At 45.5% G+C, this 17,536-nt stretch overlaps 1 protein-coding gene across 1 annotated transcript in view; it reads right to left on the bottom strand.

Moving 5' to 3' along the window:
- Positions 1–14,089, bottom strand: part of SLC1A4 (solute carrier family 1 member 4) — a 30,044-nt gene extending 15,955 nt beyond the window's left edge. The window contains exons 1-2 of the mRNA XM_027555636.1: positions 13,240–14,089; positions 1,223–1,265 (exon numbers count right to left, since the gene is read on the bottom strand). Coding sequence (XP_027411437.1) covers positions 1,223–1,265; positions 13,240–13,766 — 570 coding nt within the window. The 5' untranslated portion in view covers positions 13,767–14,089. The remainder of the gene's footprint in view (positions 1–1,222; positions 1,266–13,239) is intronic.
- Between the last annotated feature and the right edge of the window lie 3,447 nt (positions 14,090–17,536).

The raw sequence follows: 17,536 nt of genomic DNA, 5'->3' as shown, positions 1-17,536 counted from the left end.
GCCCATTAGGCCCAGAGGCCTCTGCTTTGAACCTGCCTTTAAAGAGTTCTGGTCTCTCTCAGCTTTGACTTATCAAGCTTTCAGACAGGCAGAGATGGTCAGCTGTCCTGTGATTAAGGGTGGCAGGGGGTACAAAAGCCACCCCACACCTTCCGTGGCAGGCACTGAAAGCCACGACACTTTTCATTTTTCTCTTGTCTTCTATCTCACATTATACATAAAAGCCACAGTTGTATTTATACCCAGGGCTTTTTTGTTTGTTTTTTTTAAAGAGCAAGACTTAGTGGAAACTGAAAAGACAGTGCGTGAAATAGGCAATCAGTTTAGTCCATCTAATCTAGACCTTTATATTCCTTCTCTGTGTAAAGCTTGGCTGTAGGAACATTACATTCAGGATTGCTAAAGTAAGGGGAAAACTAGAAACAGCCACCCACATGGGACTGATTGAGTAAAATTATGACATGTTCATACTACAGCCAATAACTTATGCAGAAGGATATTTACCAACATGAGAAAATGTTCACAATAAGAGCTGGTTACTGAAAAATAAGTGTATACATAATAACAATGTATGTAGTATAATTATTTTAAAATCTTGTGTGCGTGTGTGTCTGTGTGCAGATGCATACCCACATGTATAGAAAAAACATACCAGAAAGATGATAACCAATGTTAATGGGTAGCTCTAGGTAGTGATTATGGTGATTTTTATTTCCTTCTATTCTTTTGTACTTTAATTTTTTTTGCAAGGAGCATATATTTATAATCAGAAAAAAAAATAAAAATGCATTAAAAAAAAAATTCTAGGGAATTCCCCTGGCAGTCTAGTGGTCAGGATTTAGCACTTCCACTGCCATGGCCCAGGTTCAATCCCTGGTCTGGGAACTAAGATCCCACAGGCTGTGCAATGAGGCCAAAAAACTTAACAAGATTTAAAAAAATTAAAATTCTAAAATATTTAATAGCTCCATAAAACATGATTTGAGGGTACTAGGTGATGCGAAAAGATGCTGGAACTAGTGGGATATTTTGGACAATTTTTTTGTTTCTTGTTGTTTTTTTTGTTTTCACTCCAGGGGCCCATCTATAAAAATTTAGGCCAATGATACTAAGTGCACACAACCCTCCTTGTTCCACCTTACCTAACTCTATAGCAGTAATTTATATGCTATAAACATATAACACCCAAAGTTTCCTATTTTTAGCAAAGCATCAAGCTTACCGTCCGGAAAGCTGCAACCACAAGATTTGAAGGAAACAGGTTTCTGTTGGAAAAGAAAGCACTTTGTCAGTATCCTTAAAATTTGTCATTCAACATGTTCACTTTAAGACGCCCACACCTGACAGCCTACCACACAGGGTTCCCTCTCTCCCCACATCCTGCAGTTATTGCCATCTTCTCCTTGATCCAAGTACTCAACTGTGCCTTGGCTGAAGGGTCACAACAGAGACTCTGAAGCACTGATCTCTATCCTCATCTCCCTCGTGGTACCCTTGATATTTAGCTGTGTCCCAGCGAACCAGAATAACTGCATCACTTTCCTTTCCCCTGGTGGCTAGGCCCTAGGGCAGTGGTTTTCAGTGGGAACTGGCGCTGCCAACTTGTGAAATCCAAGGGAATGCTGTGTTGTTACAATAACTGGGGGGCATTCCTGGAACTGGGGGAGTATGTTTGGGCAGAAGTGCCAGATCCCAGCTATTTGTTCTGCTAAGAGTGGCAAAGTCCTGTGTAATAAATAGTTTCAAGGCCCTCATACTTCCCAATGTCCTGTATGACACAAAACTGTACAGGAAAATCTTATTCATAACTTATTTGAGCTTAGAGACTAACTTTAAAGCAAGGTATTTTTGTGCAGTTTGAATATACACTGAATTTTCTAGGACTGAAACTCCTGTGTAAAATGTGGGATGATTTGTTTTGCTTTGTTCAGAATATTTTCAAGTATCATTCACTTTCTGGGAAATCACATCACTAATGAAAAATTGTAGGATCTGGGCCCTTAATCACACATGCTAGTAACTGAGTATCAGTCTGAATTTAAAGCTCTCTCATTAATGGTGACTCTAAACTCAGAAGCAAGCACTTAATCATTTTGTTTTAGAGCATTCACATCTTGAAATACATTATTTTTACTATGAATTACTCTCCTTCAGTACTGAACTTTTAAAAACTTTACAGTATACTTTTTTATTTCTATTTTTTTAAATATGTAATAATCTCTTCTACCTATTTATCCCACCCTCCACCATCATCTCTGGCAACCACCAATCTGGTATGTTTTTTATATTACAGTTAAGTCATATTGATGTTTGAGATTATGTGTGGGGTAAAGTCTATTTATGGATTTCATTTCAGGATGAAATAAATTATAGAATTTTGTTATAAAAAGAGAGCAATAGAACTGATCCAGTTACACTAGATTTTGAAACCAAAACCTTGGCAGGCAAATAGTTTTTATTGAGCCTCCTTTGGGTCAGATTTTGTACAGATGCTAGACTGATGTTGAAGCTGAAACTTCAATACTTTGGCAACCTGATGCGAAGAGCTGACTCATTGGAAAAGACCCTGATGCTGGGAAAGATTGAGGACAGGAGGAGAAGGGGATGACAGAGGACGAGATGGTTGGATGGCATCACCGACTCAATGGACACGGGTTTGGGTGGACTCCGGGAGTTGGTGATGGACAGGGAGGCCTGGTGTGCTGCGGCTCATGGGGTTGCAAAGAGCTGGACACGACTGAGCAACTGAACTGAGAACTGAGTTGTGATATATGAAAATCCCACTGACAATCCATTTTTCTACTGACCTCCTACAGTAAGTCTGGAGAGTAAAAGCTCATCCTTTACAATCTGTGCCAAACATCCATTAATTCTTACTTCTGTGGATGAGTTATTCACAGTGTTAGAATCTCTAGGCAACTATTTGCAGGTATTCAGTTTCAGAGCTCAGCAGATCTGACTGCAGCCCAGCTTGGCAAGCAGAGTCTAAGAGGCATCCTGGTAGTCACTTTGTGTAATATCCTCCCCTTGAGTGTGTGTGTCATGGTGGAGTGTGGGGGTGGGGGCTATGACTTGCTTCTAGTCAACAGAATGGCACTAGTAGTAAAGAACCCGCCTGTAAATGTAGGAAACGCAAGTTGTGGGTTCAGTCCCTGCGTTGGGAAGATCCCCTGGAGGAAGGCATGGCAACCCTCTCCAGTATTCTTGCCTGGAGAATCCCAAGGACAGAGGAATCTGGTGGGCTACAGTCCATGGGTTGCAAAGAGTCGGACACAAATGAAGTGACTTAGCATGAATATGAGCACAAACAAAATCCAGTAAGGGTAATGGGCTATCACTCTTGTGATATGATTACATAAACGTGTGGGTTCTATCTTGCTAGAAGACACTCTTTATTGCTTTCTGGGCTTGCATATTGATGAAACAAGCCACCATGTTAGAAAGACCCATATGACAAGACACGGAGGACGGTCTCTGGCCAATAGCCAGCTAGGAACAGAGGCTCCCAGTGTGAACCTCAAGGAACTGAATTCTGCCAACAACCGTGTGTCCTCAGAGGGGAATCCTTCCTCAGTTTAGCCTTCAGATGAAACCCCAGCTGTGGCTGACACTTTGATTGCAGCCTTGTAAGAGACTCTAAAGCAGAAAACCCAGCTAAGCCATGCTAGGATTCCTGACACTACAGATTCTGTGGGATAATAGATGTGTGACTTTAAGCTGTTAAATGGTGGTAACTTATTATACAAGAGATAATACACCCACCAACAGGGTTAACAAGACACAAAAATGACTTTGTTAGAACACTCAGGCTTCCAAAAGACAGCCAACAGCTAGAGACGGCAATTCAGCATTTCCTCACTTGCTTGTCTATGAAACCTGAATTGCTTTCAACATACTTAAAGAATACCCGAAAGTACATGGCTGTATTTAAACAGACAAGATGTGATCTGTGAATTAACCATTGCAAAATGGTGATCTGAAGTTTGATTCCTATTACAAGCATTACTTATTTTAAAAGGAAAGTAGAAACAGGCTAGGCATTGGTATTGGTTATTTGTTAATGTATAGATGAATAGCAACTTACTTTTGCCTATGATTTCCATTACAAAGCACCTTTAACAGTCTTGTTTGGTATCTCATTGCCATTTGCTATACTAGTTAGAAGCAAAAACAGGCCCTGAGCCAAGGTTTCGTCCATTCTATATCCACCACAGTAGTTCTCAGACTGAGCTGGCCACCTGCTTCTCTCCCTAAAAGGACTGAGAAGTTAAGGAGAGAGCTGGGATAGAAGCCCTCTATCTTCTCCATGGGGGATGATTTCTCCCACAAATACTTCACATCCTTCAGAAATGAGCTGTTTCCTCACTCGGTGCAAGCACAGCCTCTCCCATAGCCTTCAAACACACTCTCTTCCAAGGGTCACAGACCACTTGTTCAAACCCTACTATCTGGCCAGCCTGGTGTCTTTAGAAAGCAATAACCTAATACTGCCTCACCTAGAATGGATCTTAACTCACAACTTCTAGACCAATCTGTTTTCAGACAGTCTACAAAATCCAATGGGAATAGAGGGGTACATTCAATACTAGAGTCAAAACGGCAACTCCAGCCAAAAGAATCAAATTCCTAAGAAGAACATGATGTGTTCTGGCAGTTTCTTGTAAAGTTAAACATACACTTACCATATGACCCAGCGTTTCTACTCCTAGATATAAGCTATATGAATAACAGTATTATTCATAATTGCTCAAAATGGAAATGTCCATTAACTGATGAATGGACAAACAGCATTATGATAAATCCATACAAAAGAATTCTACTTGAAAATAAAAAGGAATCAATCACTAATATACACAACACGGAGAATCTCAACAACACTGTGCTGAGCAAAAGAAGCCAGACAAAGAAAAGTACATACTGAGTGATTCCATTGCCATGAAACTCTAGAAAAAGCAAAACTAATCAATAGTGATAGAAAGCAAAACTTTCTATCCAAAGCTGCCCGGGGCCAGGGATGAAGTGTGGGAACTGCTGAGAAGGATCATGGGAGACAAAAATGTTCACTGTTTGGATTATGGTAGTGATTAAGTGGTTTATCTATCTGTCAAAACTCATTGAACTGCACCCCTGAAGTGGGTGCATCTTTTGTATGTAAATCATATCTCAAAATTCCTTAAAAAGTTAGGACAAAAGATACAGTGCTAACTGCAAAGGAGATCTGACAACCAAAAAACATACACACATTCAACGGGATGACTGAACTTTTTAGATTACACAACTCAGCTCTCAAATATTAACCTCTTGGGAGGAAATGCCTGGGGGCAATGAGTTGAACCCACTGAATCATTCTCTTTTAGTTCCCCTCGTTGCCACAGGCCAGGAGCAAGAGCGCCCCCTGCCCCACCTGCCCTCCAAGGGGCAAGGGTGTGAGGCTGAAGGATTAAGATGCAGGGGTTAATAGTCAGCCGCCTGTTGCTCTGGCTAAATGAGATAACCACCATGGGAAAAGAATAAAAGCAAAATACAGCAATACAGCATAACCCAAATAAAAGTATATTGGGTTGATCAGTTGGGATTGTCATGCCCTGCTAAGCTAAGGAAAAACATAGTGTGAACTTTGGAATGCTGAGTCAGTGCAAGTTCAGAACACTGCTTATGCACACACTAAGATGTTTTCCCAAGGCATATGCGGGTCTATGACCTTCAGCTAGGTGATAGCCCTTGTACAAGAAAATAACAAATATAGTTTAAAGTAATCAATACAATCGGAGATGTGACTGGGGACATAGGAGGCTGACTTCATCGTAACACAACAGATACTCTCTGCTTGCCAAGACACTAAATAAAAGTGATGTGGCTCCAAGGAACAGGGCTCTTGACCCAAGAGGTCTTGAGTCCCCCGGTCCCATCTTTAACACTTTAATTCTGTCCCTAGTTTCTTTTTTCCAAACTGTGCGTCGACCACTTTCAATCCCTACTTGCTGTGCTTGCCGCAGCAGTAAGACAAAACATTTTTCTCTACTCTTCATAGATCCTGCCTTTGGTGTTGTATCTAAAAAGTCATTGCCATATCAGAGGTCATCTTATGTTATCTTCCAGGAGTTTTATAGTTATGCATTTTACATTTAGACATGTGGTCCATTCTGAGCTGATTTTTGTGAATGGCACAAGGGCTGTGTTTAGATTCACTTTTTTTGCATGTGGATGTCCAGGTGTTCCAACACCATTTGCTGAAAAGATGTGCCATTCTACTGCCTTTACTCTTTTGTCAAAAACCAGTTGATCATATTTAGGTGGGTTGATTTCTGGGCTCTCTACCCTGTTTCACTGATGTATTTGTCTGTTCTTTTGCCAACACCACACTGTCTTGATCACTGTAGCTTTCTTTGTAGTAAGTCTTACAATCAGGTGTGTCGGTTCTTTGATTTTGTTCTCTCTGCACTCTTCTTTCCCCTCTTTCCTTGGCTTTTAGACACAGATGCTGCAGTGAACTCAGGCTTTTTCTTACTGCTGAGCTCTCCTGTATTGATGGATCATCTGCTCCGTCACACAAGCAGTTTTTTTCCCCCAGAGCTCTGTCTCCAGGCACTTTTCCCAGCTCCTCACATTGACAGAGTAATCTTGGGTGCTTTCAAAATGAGGAACAGGATCTTAGAGTGATCAATTAACCCTTCATTTAGTGTCCAGAGATAGGAATTCGCTATATCTCCCATTCACATTCCATACTGACCAGCACCATCCAACAGGACTTTCTACATTTATGCTGTCCAATATGCTAGTTGTGTGGCTACTGAGCACTTGAACAATGGTGAGTGCTACTTAGAGTCTGAATTTATTTTATTTACATTTAAATTAGTTAGCTTTAAATAGTTACTTGTGGCTGGTGAGTTGTGGACCTCACAACTCCAGTACAGATTTGTGTTGTAAGATCCACTGTCTGGAAACCAGAAGGATCAAATGCTCCTCAGGCTCACCTCTGCAGAACACTCAATTTCACTGGGTACTAGTATGCTTCTAAACACTGAGCTCTTCATTTTATTCAAATCCTCAAATATGTCCTTTTTTCTGTTATTTGATTCTGAGAAATGTTCTGGAATTATAAAATACCAGCTGTATTTCCCAGCTCTAAGGAGCACTCTATAAAGGATGTAATACATTAGACAGAATATAGAAGAACAGCGTGCATCAGTACTTACAATGTGGTTTTGTGAACCTGTGTTTCAGGTTGTCTATGTGGAGGTGGGGGTGTCTATATGTGCATGCTATCATCTAAAGTGTATTTCTCATAGTGCGTCTAAGTCAAAAACATCTGCAAAAGTGCCAAGACTGTATTACTACATCCAGAGACCCAAGTCAGATCAAACTGGGAGAGAATGAATGGACGAGTCTTGCCAGTGCTTTAGGAACATTTGGACACATAGTTTAAAGCAAACAGAAAAACTGGTATAAGCCATGGCCAAACTTGCGAAAGCAGAACTACTGTGAATGGTACTGAAGACACTCGAGCAGCTCACACCATGAAAACTTACAAATGTTCCTCCTTTATACATCTGGTCCTGTTTGTTCTTCTGAGCCTATTGTCAAGGATGGTATGTATTTCCCTGTTCCATATGAGAAGAATGTAAAGCAATTTACTTTTGTCTAGGTATATTTTTTTTTGTTCCAACAGCATTTCCTTTCATTTAACTTCAAACAGTCCTTAGCCAACTTATGCACATTTCAAAGACTCTTCAGAACAGGATATGACACTGTATGTACACCTGATAAATATTTATCATCTGTAGTGTTCATTGTTACAGAGTTAGCTATCAGGGGTGTGCACCTTCAGATCTTGGTACCCCCTACAAGGTCAGGAGCAGAGGGAGAGCTGGGGGTGATGGGCCCACACTATGGAGACAGTAGGGGGTCAGGGAGTAACCTGTCCTCTTTTTGAGGCCCACATTCAGTTTTAGATTCCTGCTGGAAAGGCTAATGCCGGGCCCCTAGGGTGGGGGGTGTTGGAGGAAACAAGGCTAAGAGGACCACTCATTCTCTATCAAGTAGCCTGCAGCTGTCCCCAAGAGGTTGGGACATGCTAGGATATTAGAGAGACACTCATATACTAACTCTTTCGATCCCTGTAACAAATCTGGGTAGTAGCTACACTATTATTAACCCCATTTTACAGATAAGGAAACTGAGGTACAAACAGGCTAAATGACTGTCCATACAGCTAGTAAGTGGTAGTGAAAGTATCAGTTGCTCAGTCATGTCTGACTCTTTGAGACCCTCTGACTGTAGCCCGCTCCTCTGTCCATGGGATTCTCCAGCAAGAACACTGGAGTGGGTTGCCATGCCCTTCTCCAGGGGATCTTCCCAACCCAGGGATCGAACTCGGGTCTCCCACATTGCAGGCGATTCTTTACCATCTGAGCCACTAGGAAAGCCTGTGGTGGTAAAGCTGTATTCAAACTTGGGTAGCTGACCTCAGTGTCTACTTCATCACTATCCACACTGTCTCCCTGGATTTATGTTCTTTAGGTCTGGTGTCAAGCTAAAGAAATTAGTTTTAAATTATAAGCTACCAGTTTCAGTGACTAGGTAGGCTGAGAAAACTCCATTAATTTGGATCCATGTTTGATTTGCTAGGAGTCTTCATCTAGCCTACAGAAGGGAGAGACATAGGTCAGATAACCTGCTATGGTCAACATTTAAATAAAAGATTCATTATTCACTCCCTTGACTGTGATCTAGGGACTCAGATCTCAGTCGCTGACAGTTTTCTTCACATCTACTGAAGAAATGCGTTCTTTGCAGGCTGAGAGGCCTCATAGTCACCCAGTTCTTGGGAAAAAAACTAGGACCTAGAGCCTCCTTCCAGGGGAGGAAGCCTGCAGGGGAAAGGCTCCTAGCACCGTCCTCTGTTGAGAAAATGAGCGCAAGAAAAGCAATAGAGCCTAGAAAACTGGGCAACAGGCAAAATCTCAGTTGTCTTTACCAGGCACACAGCAGCCATGGGTACACTTCTGCAAGACAATGGCCCAGGGCCATTCTCCAGGCTGCCAGTGCAGATGGTGCCTTAGACCCCTGCCTCCTTGGCACATCAGTGTCTGGTTTTCCATTTCAAAACCACAAATATTAGCACTCAGAGGAAGGTTACCTCAATCCCTTCCACTGACAGGTGAAGAAACCTGAGGTCAACTTTGGAGACCAGACATATGTCATGCAGGGGAAAAAGAAAACAGATGTTGGGGATGATATGTGAGGATTTCTGCCCCATTTCAGAATGGAAGGCTCTTCTGTGTTTAGTTTTGATTTTCTCCATTTCCCAAATGTTCCACATTGTTGATTCTGTTAGTCCAAAACATAGCCACTGTTCACCAGGATTTTTCTCCAGGCTCCATGTGGTTCCCAATAGACCCAAAAAGCTCTATTAACTTCAAGTCATCCTGAGCTCTCCACACATCCTTTTCTTCCCACCCACTCTTGATTTCAGAGTATGAAAAGAGAGCCGGGATTCACAGGTGGTGCTAGTGGTAAAGAAAGTGCCTGCCAATGCAGGAGACATAAGAAACACAGGTTTGATCCCAGGGTCGGGAAGATCCCCTGGAGGAGGAAATGGCAACCTACTTCAGTATCTTTGCCTGGAAAATCTCATGGACAGAGGAGCTTAGAGAGCTACAGTCCATGGGATTGCACAGAGTCAGACATGACTGAGCCACTTAGCACACACATAAAAAGAGAATCATCCCCATTAACTCATGTGAACCGGAAAAACATCATCACTCATAATCTTGCTCCATTTATAACAAGAGCAAACATTACTGGGTCAGTCCTATTCTTAGAGCTTTACAAACATAACTCATTCAACCCTCATCACAATCTCAAGAGGCAGGTGTTCTCATGATTGCCATTATAAAGACGAGGAAGCCAAGGCACATTTATGGACATGTCCTAGGACCCACAATCAGTAAGCAGTTAGAGACCAAGAACTCCACAATGATTGGGTCCCTGAAGACCTGCTTAAAAGTCACTCTGGGTCACATCCAGTAATGAGTTCTGACATTCTCCCAGGTTCCTAAGCATGGCGCTCAGAAGGAAACCATAACTTTCCCACCTGCCAGCTACTGTCACTTCTCAGCTCTCTAAGGGCCTGCTCTAGCCTCAGCCCCACGCCCCAGTCTGCTGTGCTATTTCTAATCCTTGTGTTGGGAAATCACAACACTTGGCAATGGCATTCTGAATTTTCCAAAAGGCTCAATCAGTATCTGTTAACTTCATTTCTTTCTGACTTGAAGTTCCATCTTGAAAAAATAAATTAGAAATCATGGCAGAGAGATCCAGTGGGAGTTTGGGGCACCTCCACCATCCAGAAAGATCATGGACTTGAGCAAAGCCTTGGACACAGCTGCACTAAATCACCTGAGGCTTTTTCCACTCCTTCCAGGTGTGGAAGTTCTAGGCAGTTACCAGGGGGCGGGCCTGCAGGATCATTGAGGTGTTTGCCTGAAGTCTCATTTCGCCACTCGCCCACAAGGCAGAAAGGACTGCACCCTGCCTTTGCCAGGGAACATGCCTGGAGTCACATGAAATCAGCATCCGTGAGGTCTCTTTGAGGGAAGTAATTTTATTTATTTATATATATTTTACTTTTTGGCCACACAATGCAGCATATGGGATCTTAGTTCCCCGACCAGGGATCAAACTCACACCCCCTTTGGAAGGTGGAGTCTTAACCAATGGACCACCAGGGACCAGGGAAATCCCAAGGGAAGCAATTTTAAAGCATTTACCCAGAGGGTCCCCAGACTCAGGAAGCACTTCCACGTGACTCAGGATTCTGTTTCTTCTCACATGGGCTCAAAGAGAACGTCAGATTCAACCCACATACTCGCTTTCCTTCACTGAAGGGGCTCGACTCCTCTGCTTACAAGAAGTTAGTGTCATACCCTACCTGGTTTCTGGTCAGCATCTGCATCAGGGCAAACAGTTCTGAGATGGGACTAGACCAGCAGCATAGCCTCATTACTATGGTGTGCTGATTTGGGGAAGGAAAGAGTGGGAGAAATAGAGCCCTGAACCAGAGGGGAACCAGACCCATAGCTCTTCTCTCCCTCTTTTGATAAACCACTCTGTGGCCTTGAGCAAATCACTTAATCTGCCTCAGTTTTCTGAGTGGTAAAATAGGGTCTACCACTTACCCTACCTTTATCTGTGAGCTCCTGGATTAAATAAGGTCAGCCTCTAGAAGCATCATGAAACACTACCTACTTCCAACAAGCCATGACAAAGGTTGTCTTGGTCCTTCGCTGTGTTTTCAGCCCAAGTCACTGAGAGTCTACACTTATACTGGCCACTAAGTCATGATGCCGGGTCATTCACTTCAGAAGCAGGAGTTGAAGAGACTCGGATCTAAAACTAGAAAACCACAATCAGGAAATAAGTCCCTTCTTGGGCTCGTGGTAATATGGTAACCCCTCACTTCTCCCCCTACACCCTGTTTCTTAGCCATTGCCTCTCTCTTGGAGACAAAGGAGTGCTACCAGTCTCCCTATGGGGTACCACCAACACACCAGAACATCTACACTCCTTGAGCCACTGATCCCTGCAAAAAAGACTCCTTTAAGCCCACAATCATGCTCCCTCACTGATACATTGAAGGTAATAAGTCAAAGGCACATGAAACACTACCTACTTCCAACAAGCCATGATGAAGGCTCAGCTGGTCCTTCTGTGTTTTCAGCCTGAGCCACTGAGAGTCTGCACTTACACTGACCGCTAAGCCATGATGCTTGGCGGTCAGTGTAAGCGACCACTACTCTCAACCTCAGTAGACTTTTTCAGTATCCACCTAAAAGTTAGTCCTCAAACCGTAACAATCTCTAAAGACTCCACATAATAAGCTACCAGACACTAGACAAAGGCTATAACTCATCAAAGTTGTAATAGGCCACCTCCACCTATCTTTTTGGTAAGAACTTTTTGGTCCCCCTTATCAGAGAGGTTATGGGTTTTGTTTTGTTTTGTTTTTCTAAAGTAAATGCCTTTGACTTTTTTTGTTGTTATAACTTTTTTTATATTTTATTTTATTTTTTAACTTTACAATATTTTATTGGTTTTGCCATATATCAAAATGAATCTGCCACAGGTATACATGTGTTCCCCATCCTGAACCCTCCTCCCTCCTCTCTCTTAAGTGGCAGTCATCACATTTTCCAGAAGGAGAAATGGAAACAGCAGGAAGTCAAGTCACTTTGCCCAGTGTTTGCTCTTTTTCACAGCCTCAGCAATGAGGAGCTTTGCTTCAGTGACTCAAGACAAAACATATGTCCAAGACTCTGATTCCAGAATTATTGAAAACCCAGAGAGGGAGCCAGCCAAGCTCTCCCCACTCAACTGAACCTGGCCACATCAGTAAATGCCTCTAGGTTGAAGTTTTCCCATCTGTGAACTCTGGGCTAATGGAGAAACCAAAAGAAGCTGAGGCTTTGGCGAATCCACAAAAACTACATTTCTAAGGATGAAATGCAACTTTAGAGTCCCCCGAAGCAGCAAAGTTAACTGAAGATGCTTCTTCCTCCTCCCTCTCTAGAATTCACATCTTCCCACAAATAAAGCCCCTTGAAACTCACAATACTCTACAGTGGTCCTGACTATGCAGGTGGCGAGCAACCTATCCCAAGCTCCCCCGGAGAGACATGTTTCTGGGCAATGAGCCCTGAACAACTCACTCCAGCCTTGTTATTCTTGGGTCCACTGACAACCCTTCAAAAAACTGCCAGCTTCTTCCCAGCCAAAGGGCTGAAACAGATGCCATAGATTACAGGGGAGAATGGCCCAACAGGCAAAATTTAACCAGTGCTCTCGGAAGCTTCTTTGCACTACCTGGGGAGAAAATTAGGTGAGAACATAGGGGCGTGGTTGGAATGTTTTTCCCTAGAGAGGGCAGCCAAAGAGTATGAGCGAAGTACAAGTGAGACCTCTGCCTCTCTCTAGCACACTCCCACCTAACGGTAGGACTGGTCTTGCTGAAAGATGGAGCCCTGGTCCTTGAAAATGTCCGGTGCGACCCGGCTGACATTTGCACAGGTGTGGTCAACACTCAAAGTCTGTAGACGTTATTTTGACATTTAAAACTGTTAAAGGCCACCAGCAGCCAATTAAGAATGAATACGGGGGCATATGAACTAGAGTGCATTAATGAGCCGGCGTCTCCCACTGAGGCTCAGGAAGGTGGGGTGGAGGTCGCGGGGACATTACCTGGTCAGGTCAAGGAAGGAGTCCACTGTCTCTTTGGGGACCGGTGGGGGCCCCGAATCCTCCAGACCCAGGTCGCTGGACTGAAGGGTCTGCGAGCCAGATCCAGGTTTGATGATGAAAGCCAAAGCAACCGCGAGAGCTGAGGCTCCTAGCGTGGTGAGGCCGAAGTAGGCGATGGCGATGCCGCCCAAGCGCCCGAGAGAGCTGGCGTCGAGGGAGGCGGCGCCCGACACCAGGCTGCAGACCACCAGCGGCAGGATGATCATACGCAGCATACGGAGCAGCATCTCGCCCGGAAAGGCCAGGTAAGTGACCTGTGTGCGATTCAGCTGGAGTCCACGCAACGCCGCGCCCAGGCCGGCACCCGCCACCACCCCGGACACCGTGAGCAGCACAAGCCCGTGGCGCCGCAGGAAGCCGGCGCAGCGCCCCGCGCGTCTAGCAGTGGTTCCGGGCTCGCCAGGCCCCGCTGCAGGCCCCTCCTGGGCGCTGTCTAGGTAGCCGTTGGTCTCGCTGCTTTTCTCCATGGCGCTTTGTCCGTGGCTTCGAGCTGGAGGAGGCGGGGGACTCGGGCTCCGGGAAAAGACTCGGCTCTCAATGAATGGATCCCGTGGAGCAGGCGAGGTCCGCTAGCTGTGCCTAGCGGGTTCTCGGAGTCGGCCTGCTGGGGTCCCCAGCCTTGGCGCTGGAGCAGGTGCGGGAAGGACCAGGACAGACGCGGGAGACCGAACTAGAGCCCCAGCCCGAGTGGATCGCCCCGAGCCCAGCCTCTCACTGCGGCCACTGGCTGAAGATGATGCAATGAGGGAGCTCGCAGAAGCGGAGAAAAACCCGAGTGCCGAGCGGCTTAGGCCCGCCCCCTTCACACCCACCGCCCCGCCCCCTGCAGCTCCGGCCAATCAGCATCCGAGAAGGGCCGCCGCGCGCCTCGCGCCGGGCTCCAGGCCACCGGTGCGGGGGGAGGGGCGGCCGCTCCGGGGCCGCCGCCTGAAGCGGCTGGGGCACGGAGTGAGCCGGCGAGTCCCGGCGCCCACAGCCTCCGAGGCCCGGCTAACCGAGGCGGGCTCCCGGCGACCGCGGAGCGGGCCGCGGCCTGAGAGACGGCCCGGGCTCGTTGGCACCTGCCGGGGCCTCTCGGGCCGTCCGGGGTCTGGGCCCTCGCGGCCAGAGGGTCGGGGAGAACGTGGAACGCCGACGCGTTCCTTGTCCTGGGGATTGGGGGAGGGGCTGCCGGCACCGTGGTACTGTCGCTCCAGTGCCGCCCGCCCCTCCTGCGAAGGGGCCTCGCGCGGTGGTGGGGATCCGGAGGTCCTCCCTCCACATCTTACTCCTGCGTCAAGTCCCCCCTCTAGTCCTGTGTGGTTGCGTGCGATAAAGCCTTGACCCGGCACAGGCCTTGACGTTGAGACAAAGGATGGATGGGTGGATAGGCAAATGCAAAAGCCTTATCACCCTCCCAATAAGAGGTCTGACAAAGCTTTACTCTTAAGTGAAACGGGGTCCTTAATTTAGCCCCTACACCCCACCACTTCGCTCCCTCGCGTGCTCCTAGGCGCTTGGCCTGAGGCCACCGGCATAGGCCCTGGGTCGCCCGGCAGCTGTCTTCCGTTGTGTGAGCTGAGGACCGAAACTTGGAGAAGAAACAGAGCTCTCACCACCACTTCCAGTTGCGTTTGTTTCTACCGTGTACCTTCAGCTGAAACAACCCACTGGCTTTTAACCTTTTCCATCCCCTGGTCCCCAGCCATCCCATGAAAGTAGTGCAAAGATTCAGCCAGCTTGCTGAGATGTTTCCCTAAGGTTCACATTAGATTCATTTCCTTTTTATTTCAAGTTTTATTTAACAACTGCTCTAGTCGTGGCAGATATAAGAGAAGTCTATGCAGAGGCGTCTTACTGTCACATATATTAATTAGATTTTCATATTCTCTCATTCTGCTTTTGAAAGGAATTGTTCTTTTAAGACATCTGTGGAAGGGAAGCCTTATGTGTGGCTAACCTGAATTAAGGAGGAAGACCATTTACTATAGATCTCTTGGTGAAAAGGAGTCATCTTTGAACATATGAGCATCACTATCTGTGCAAATCATAATGCCTTAGTAAAGAACTTTAAGGAGCTGTCCACATTTTGAGACAGCGAGGATTTCATTGCCTGAAGCCAGCCAGCTTGTAGGGTCTTTTGAGGGAGGGGGTATAAATCAAGTGAAGAGCTTACATATTTTTATCTGGTTTTGCAGAGCAAAGTTTATTTCTGTGTGCACTGAAGAAAGGAATCGCTATAGACACACTCTCTATTTTGCCAACCAGCCCCTCCCTTCATTTTGACTACCACTTTTATGCAAAGGGCTCTCAAATCAAGCTGCAGAAATGAATTTCCAATGGCCTGCTTTACATCTCCCCCTGGATATCTTGCAGGCATCTCAGCTCAATATGCTCAGGACTGAATTCCTAGTTGCCTTCCTCAAGGATGCCTCCTTATCCTGCTGCTGCTGCTGCTGCTGCTGCTGCTGCTGCTGCTGCCGCTGCTAAGTCGAGTCAGTCGTGTCCGACTCTGTGCGACCCCATAGACGGAAGCCCACCAGGTTCCCCCGTCCCTGGGATTCTCCAGGCAAGAACACTGGAGTGGGTTGCCATTTCCTTCTCCAATGCATCAAAGTGAAAAGTGAAAGTGAAGTTGCTCAGTCGTGTCCGACTCTTAGCGGCCCCATGGACTGTAGCCTAGCAGGCTCCTCCGTCCATGGGATTTTCCAGGCAAGAGTACTGGTGTGGGGTGCCATCGCCTTCTCCACCTTATCCTGCTGATCCCCCTATTTCTGTTACCAATATCTTTGACTTCCCAGTCACCTCTGCTTGAAACCTCAGAATGACCTTTGATTCTTCCTGGTGTCTCCTCTCACCTGACCTATTGCCAAGTCCCACAGACTCTCCTTTCGCAATATTTAGCCCATCCACCCTTCCCATCTGTTCCCAAAGCTGCCATTCTGGCTCAGTTCTTATTTCCACACTTATTATCTTCACCATTGAGGTGTTCTCCTAATTGTCTTCCCACCTCCAGTGCTACTCTGTTCCAGCCATCAGGTGTTTTGTCTTGCCCCAGGCCAATCTTCCTAATAAATAATATGCGTATTAGGATCTGGCTGGGCTTCCATCCAGAAGGAAAAAATAAGAAGGAACAAAGCCTTCTCCCTCTGAGAATACTTCCTGAAAGTTGTACACACTATTTCATTTCTATTTAATTCACCAGAATCTAGTTACATGACCACACCCAGTTTCAAGAGAAGTTAGGAAAGCAATCGTAATTTGCACAGGCATAAATCCAGTTACAAACTGGGGTTTCTGTTACCAAAGAAGTAGGCAAGAATGATTTGGGAGGGCAACTCCTTCAGATCACTTCTTGTTCAAAAGCTCTCAGAGCTCCCACTGAAATAAGAAGATGCTTTCCACCCTGCATTCAAAACTTACCATGATCAGGCCTCAGCTCACTCTCCAGCCTTGTGCCCTCTACAGGTGCTCAGTTGCTCAGTCATGTCCGACTCTTTGCAACCCCATGAACTGTAGCCTGCCAGGTTCTTCTGTGCATACAATTTCCCAGGCAAGAACACTGGAATGGTTAGCCATTTCCTTCTCCAGTGGATATTCCCAACCCAGGGAGTGAACCCACATCTCCTACATTGGCAAGCAGATTCTTTACTGCTGTGCTCTCTGTACATGCAACAAAATCAAACTGTGATGCTTCCACATTTTCTGGCTTCTGTACCCAGTCCCAGTTCAGATACCACTTCTCTCCCAAAGCCTTTCCTAATGCCTGGTGCTCTAAGTCTGCCTGCTGCCCATAGCTTTGGGGGCTATCCCCATGCACTTCACAGCTGTGTTAATAGTTAACCCTCCAGTGCGAACGGGTAGCTCCCTGCACTGTTAGCACTTTCTTTGAGTATAACTGTGGTGCTGAGTGAGAGAGCAGTGTTTGTGGGTGCCTTATGCTGTGCCACATGCATCTGTCATTTAACGAGCAAAAGCTCCCTTTAAAGAGGAACTGGTCTGTTGGGACTTCCTACAAAGACTGGTTGCCTAGCAGTAGTACTGCCTACAAATGAAGTAAACCGAGGAACAGGTGTCCACTCATGTCCCCCAACAGCTGATAAAGGGTTTCACTTCCTGCCTTCTTTTTCTCTCCTTACTTCTTTTTAAAATCCCCTCCATTTGTTCACCTATTACATTTATTTTGTCTCTTCATAATTTTTTAAATTTTATTTTAAATTTTACTTTATTTATTCATTTGGCTGTGCTGGGTCTTAGT

Source organism: Bos indicus x Bos taurus, chromosome 11, assembly GCF_003369695.1.
Source record: "Bos indicus x Bos taurus breed Angus x Brahman F1 hybrid chromosome 11, Bos_hybrid_MaternalHap_v2.0, whole genome shotgun sequence".
Taxonomy (NCBI): domain Eukaryota; kingdom Metazoa; phylum Chordata; class Mammalia; order Artiodactyla; family Bovidae; genus Bos; species Bos indicus x Bos taurus.
The sequence above is the reverse complement of the archived record's forward strand: the minus strand, read 5'-3'. Positions and strand labels throughout refer to the sequence as shown.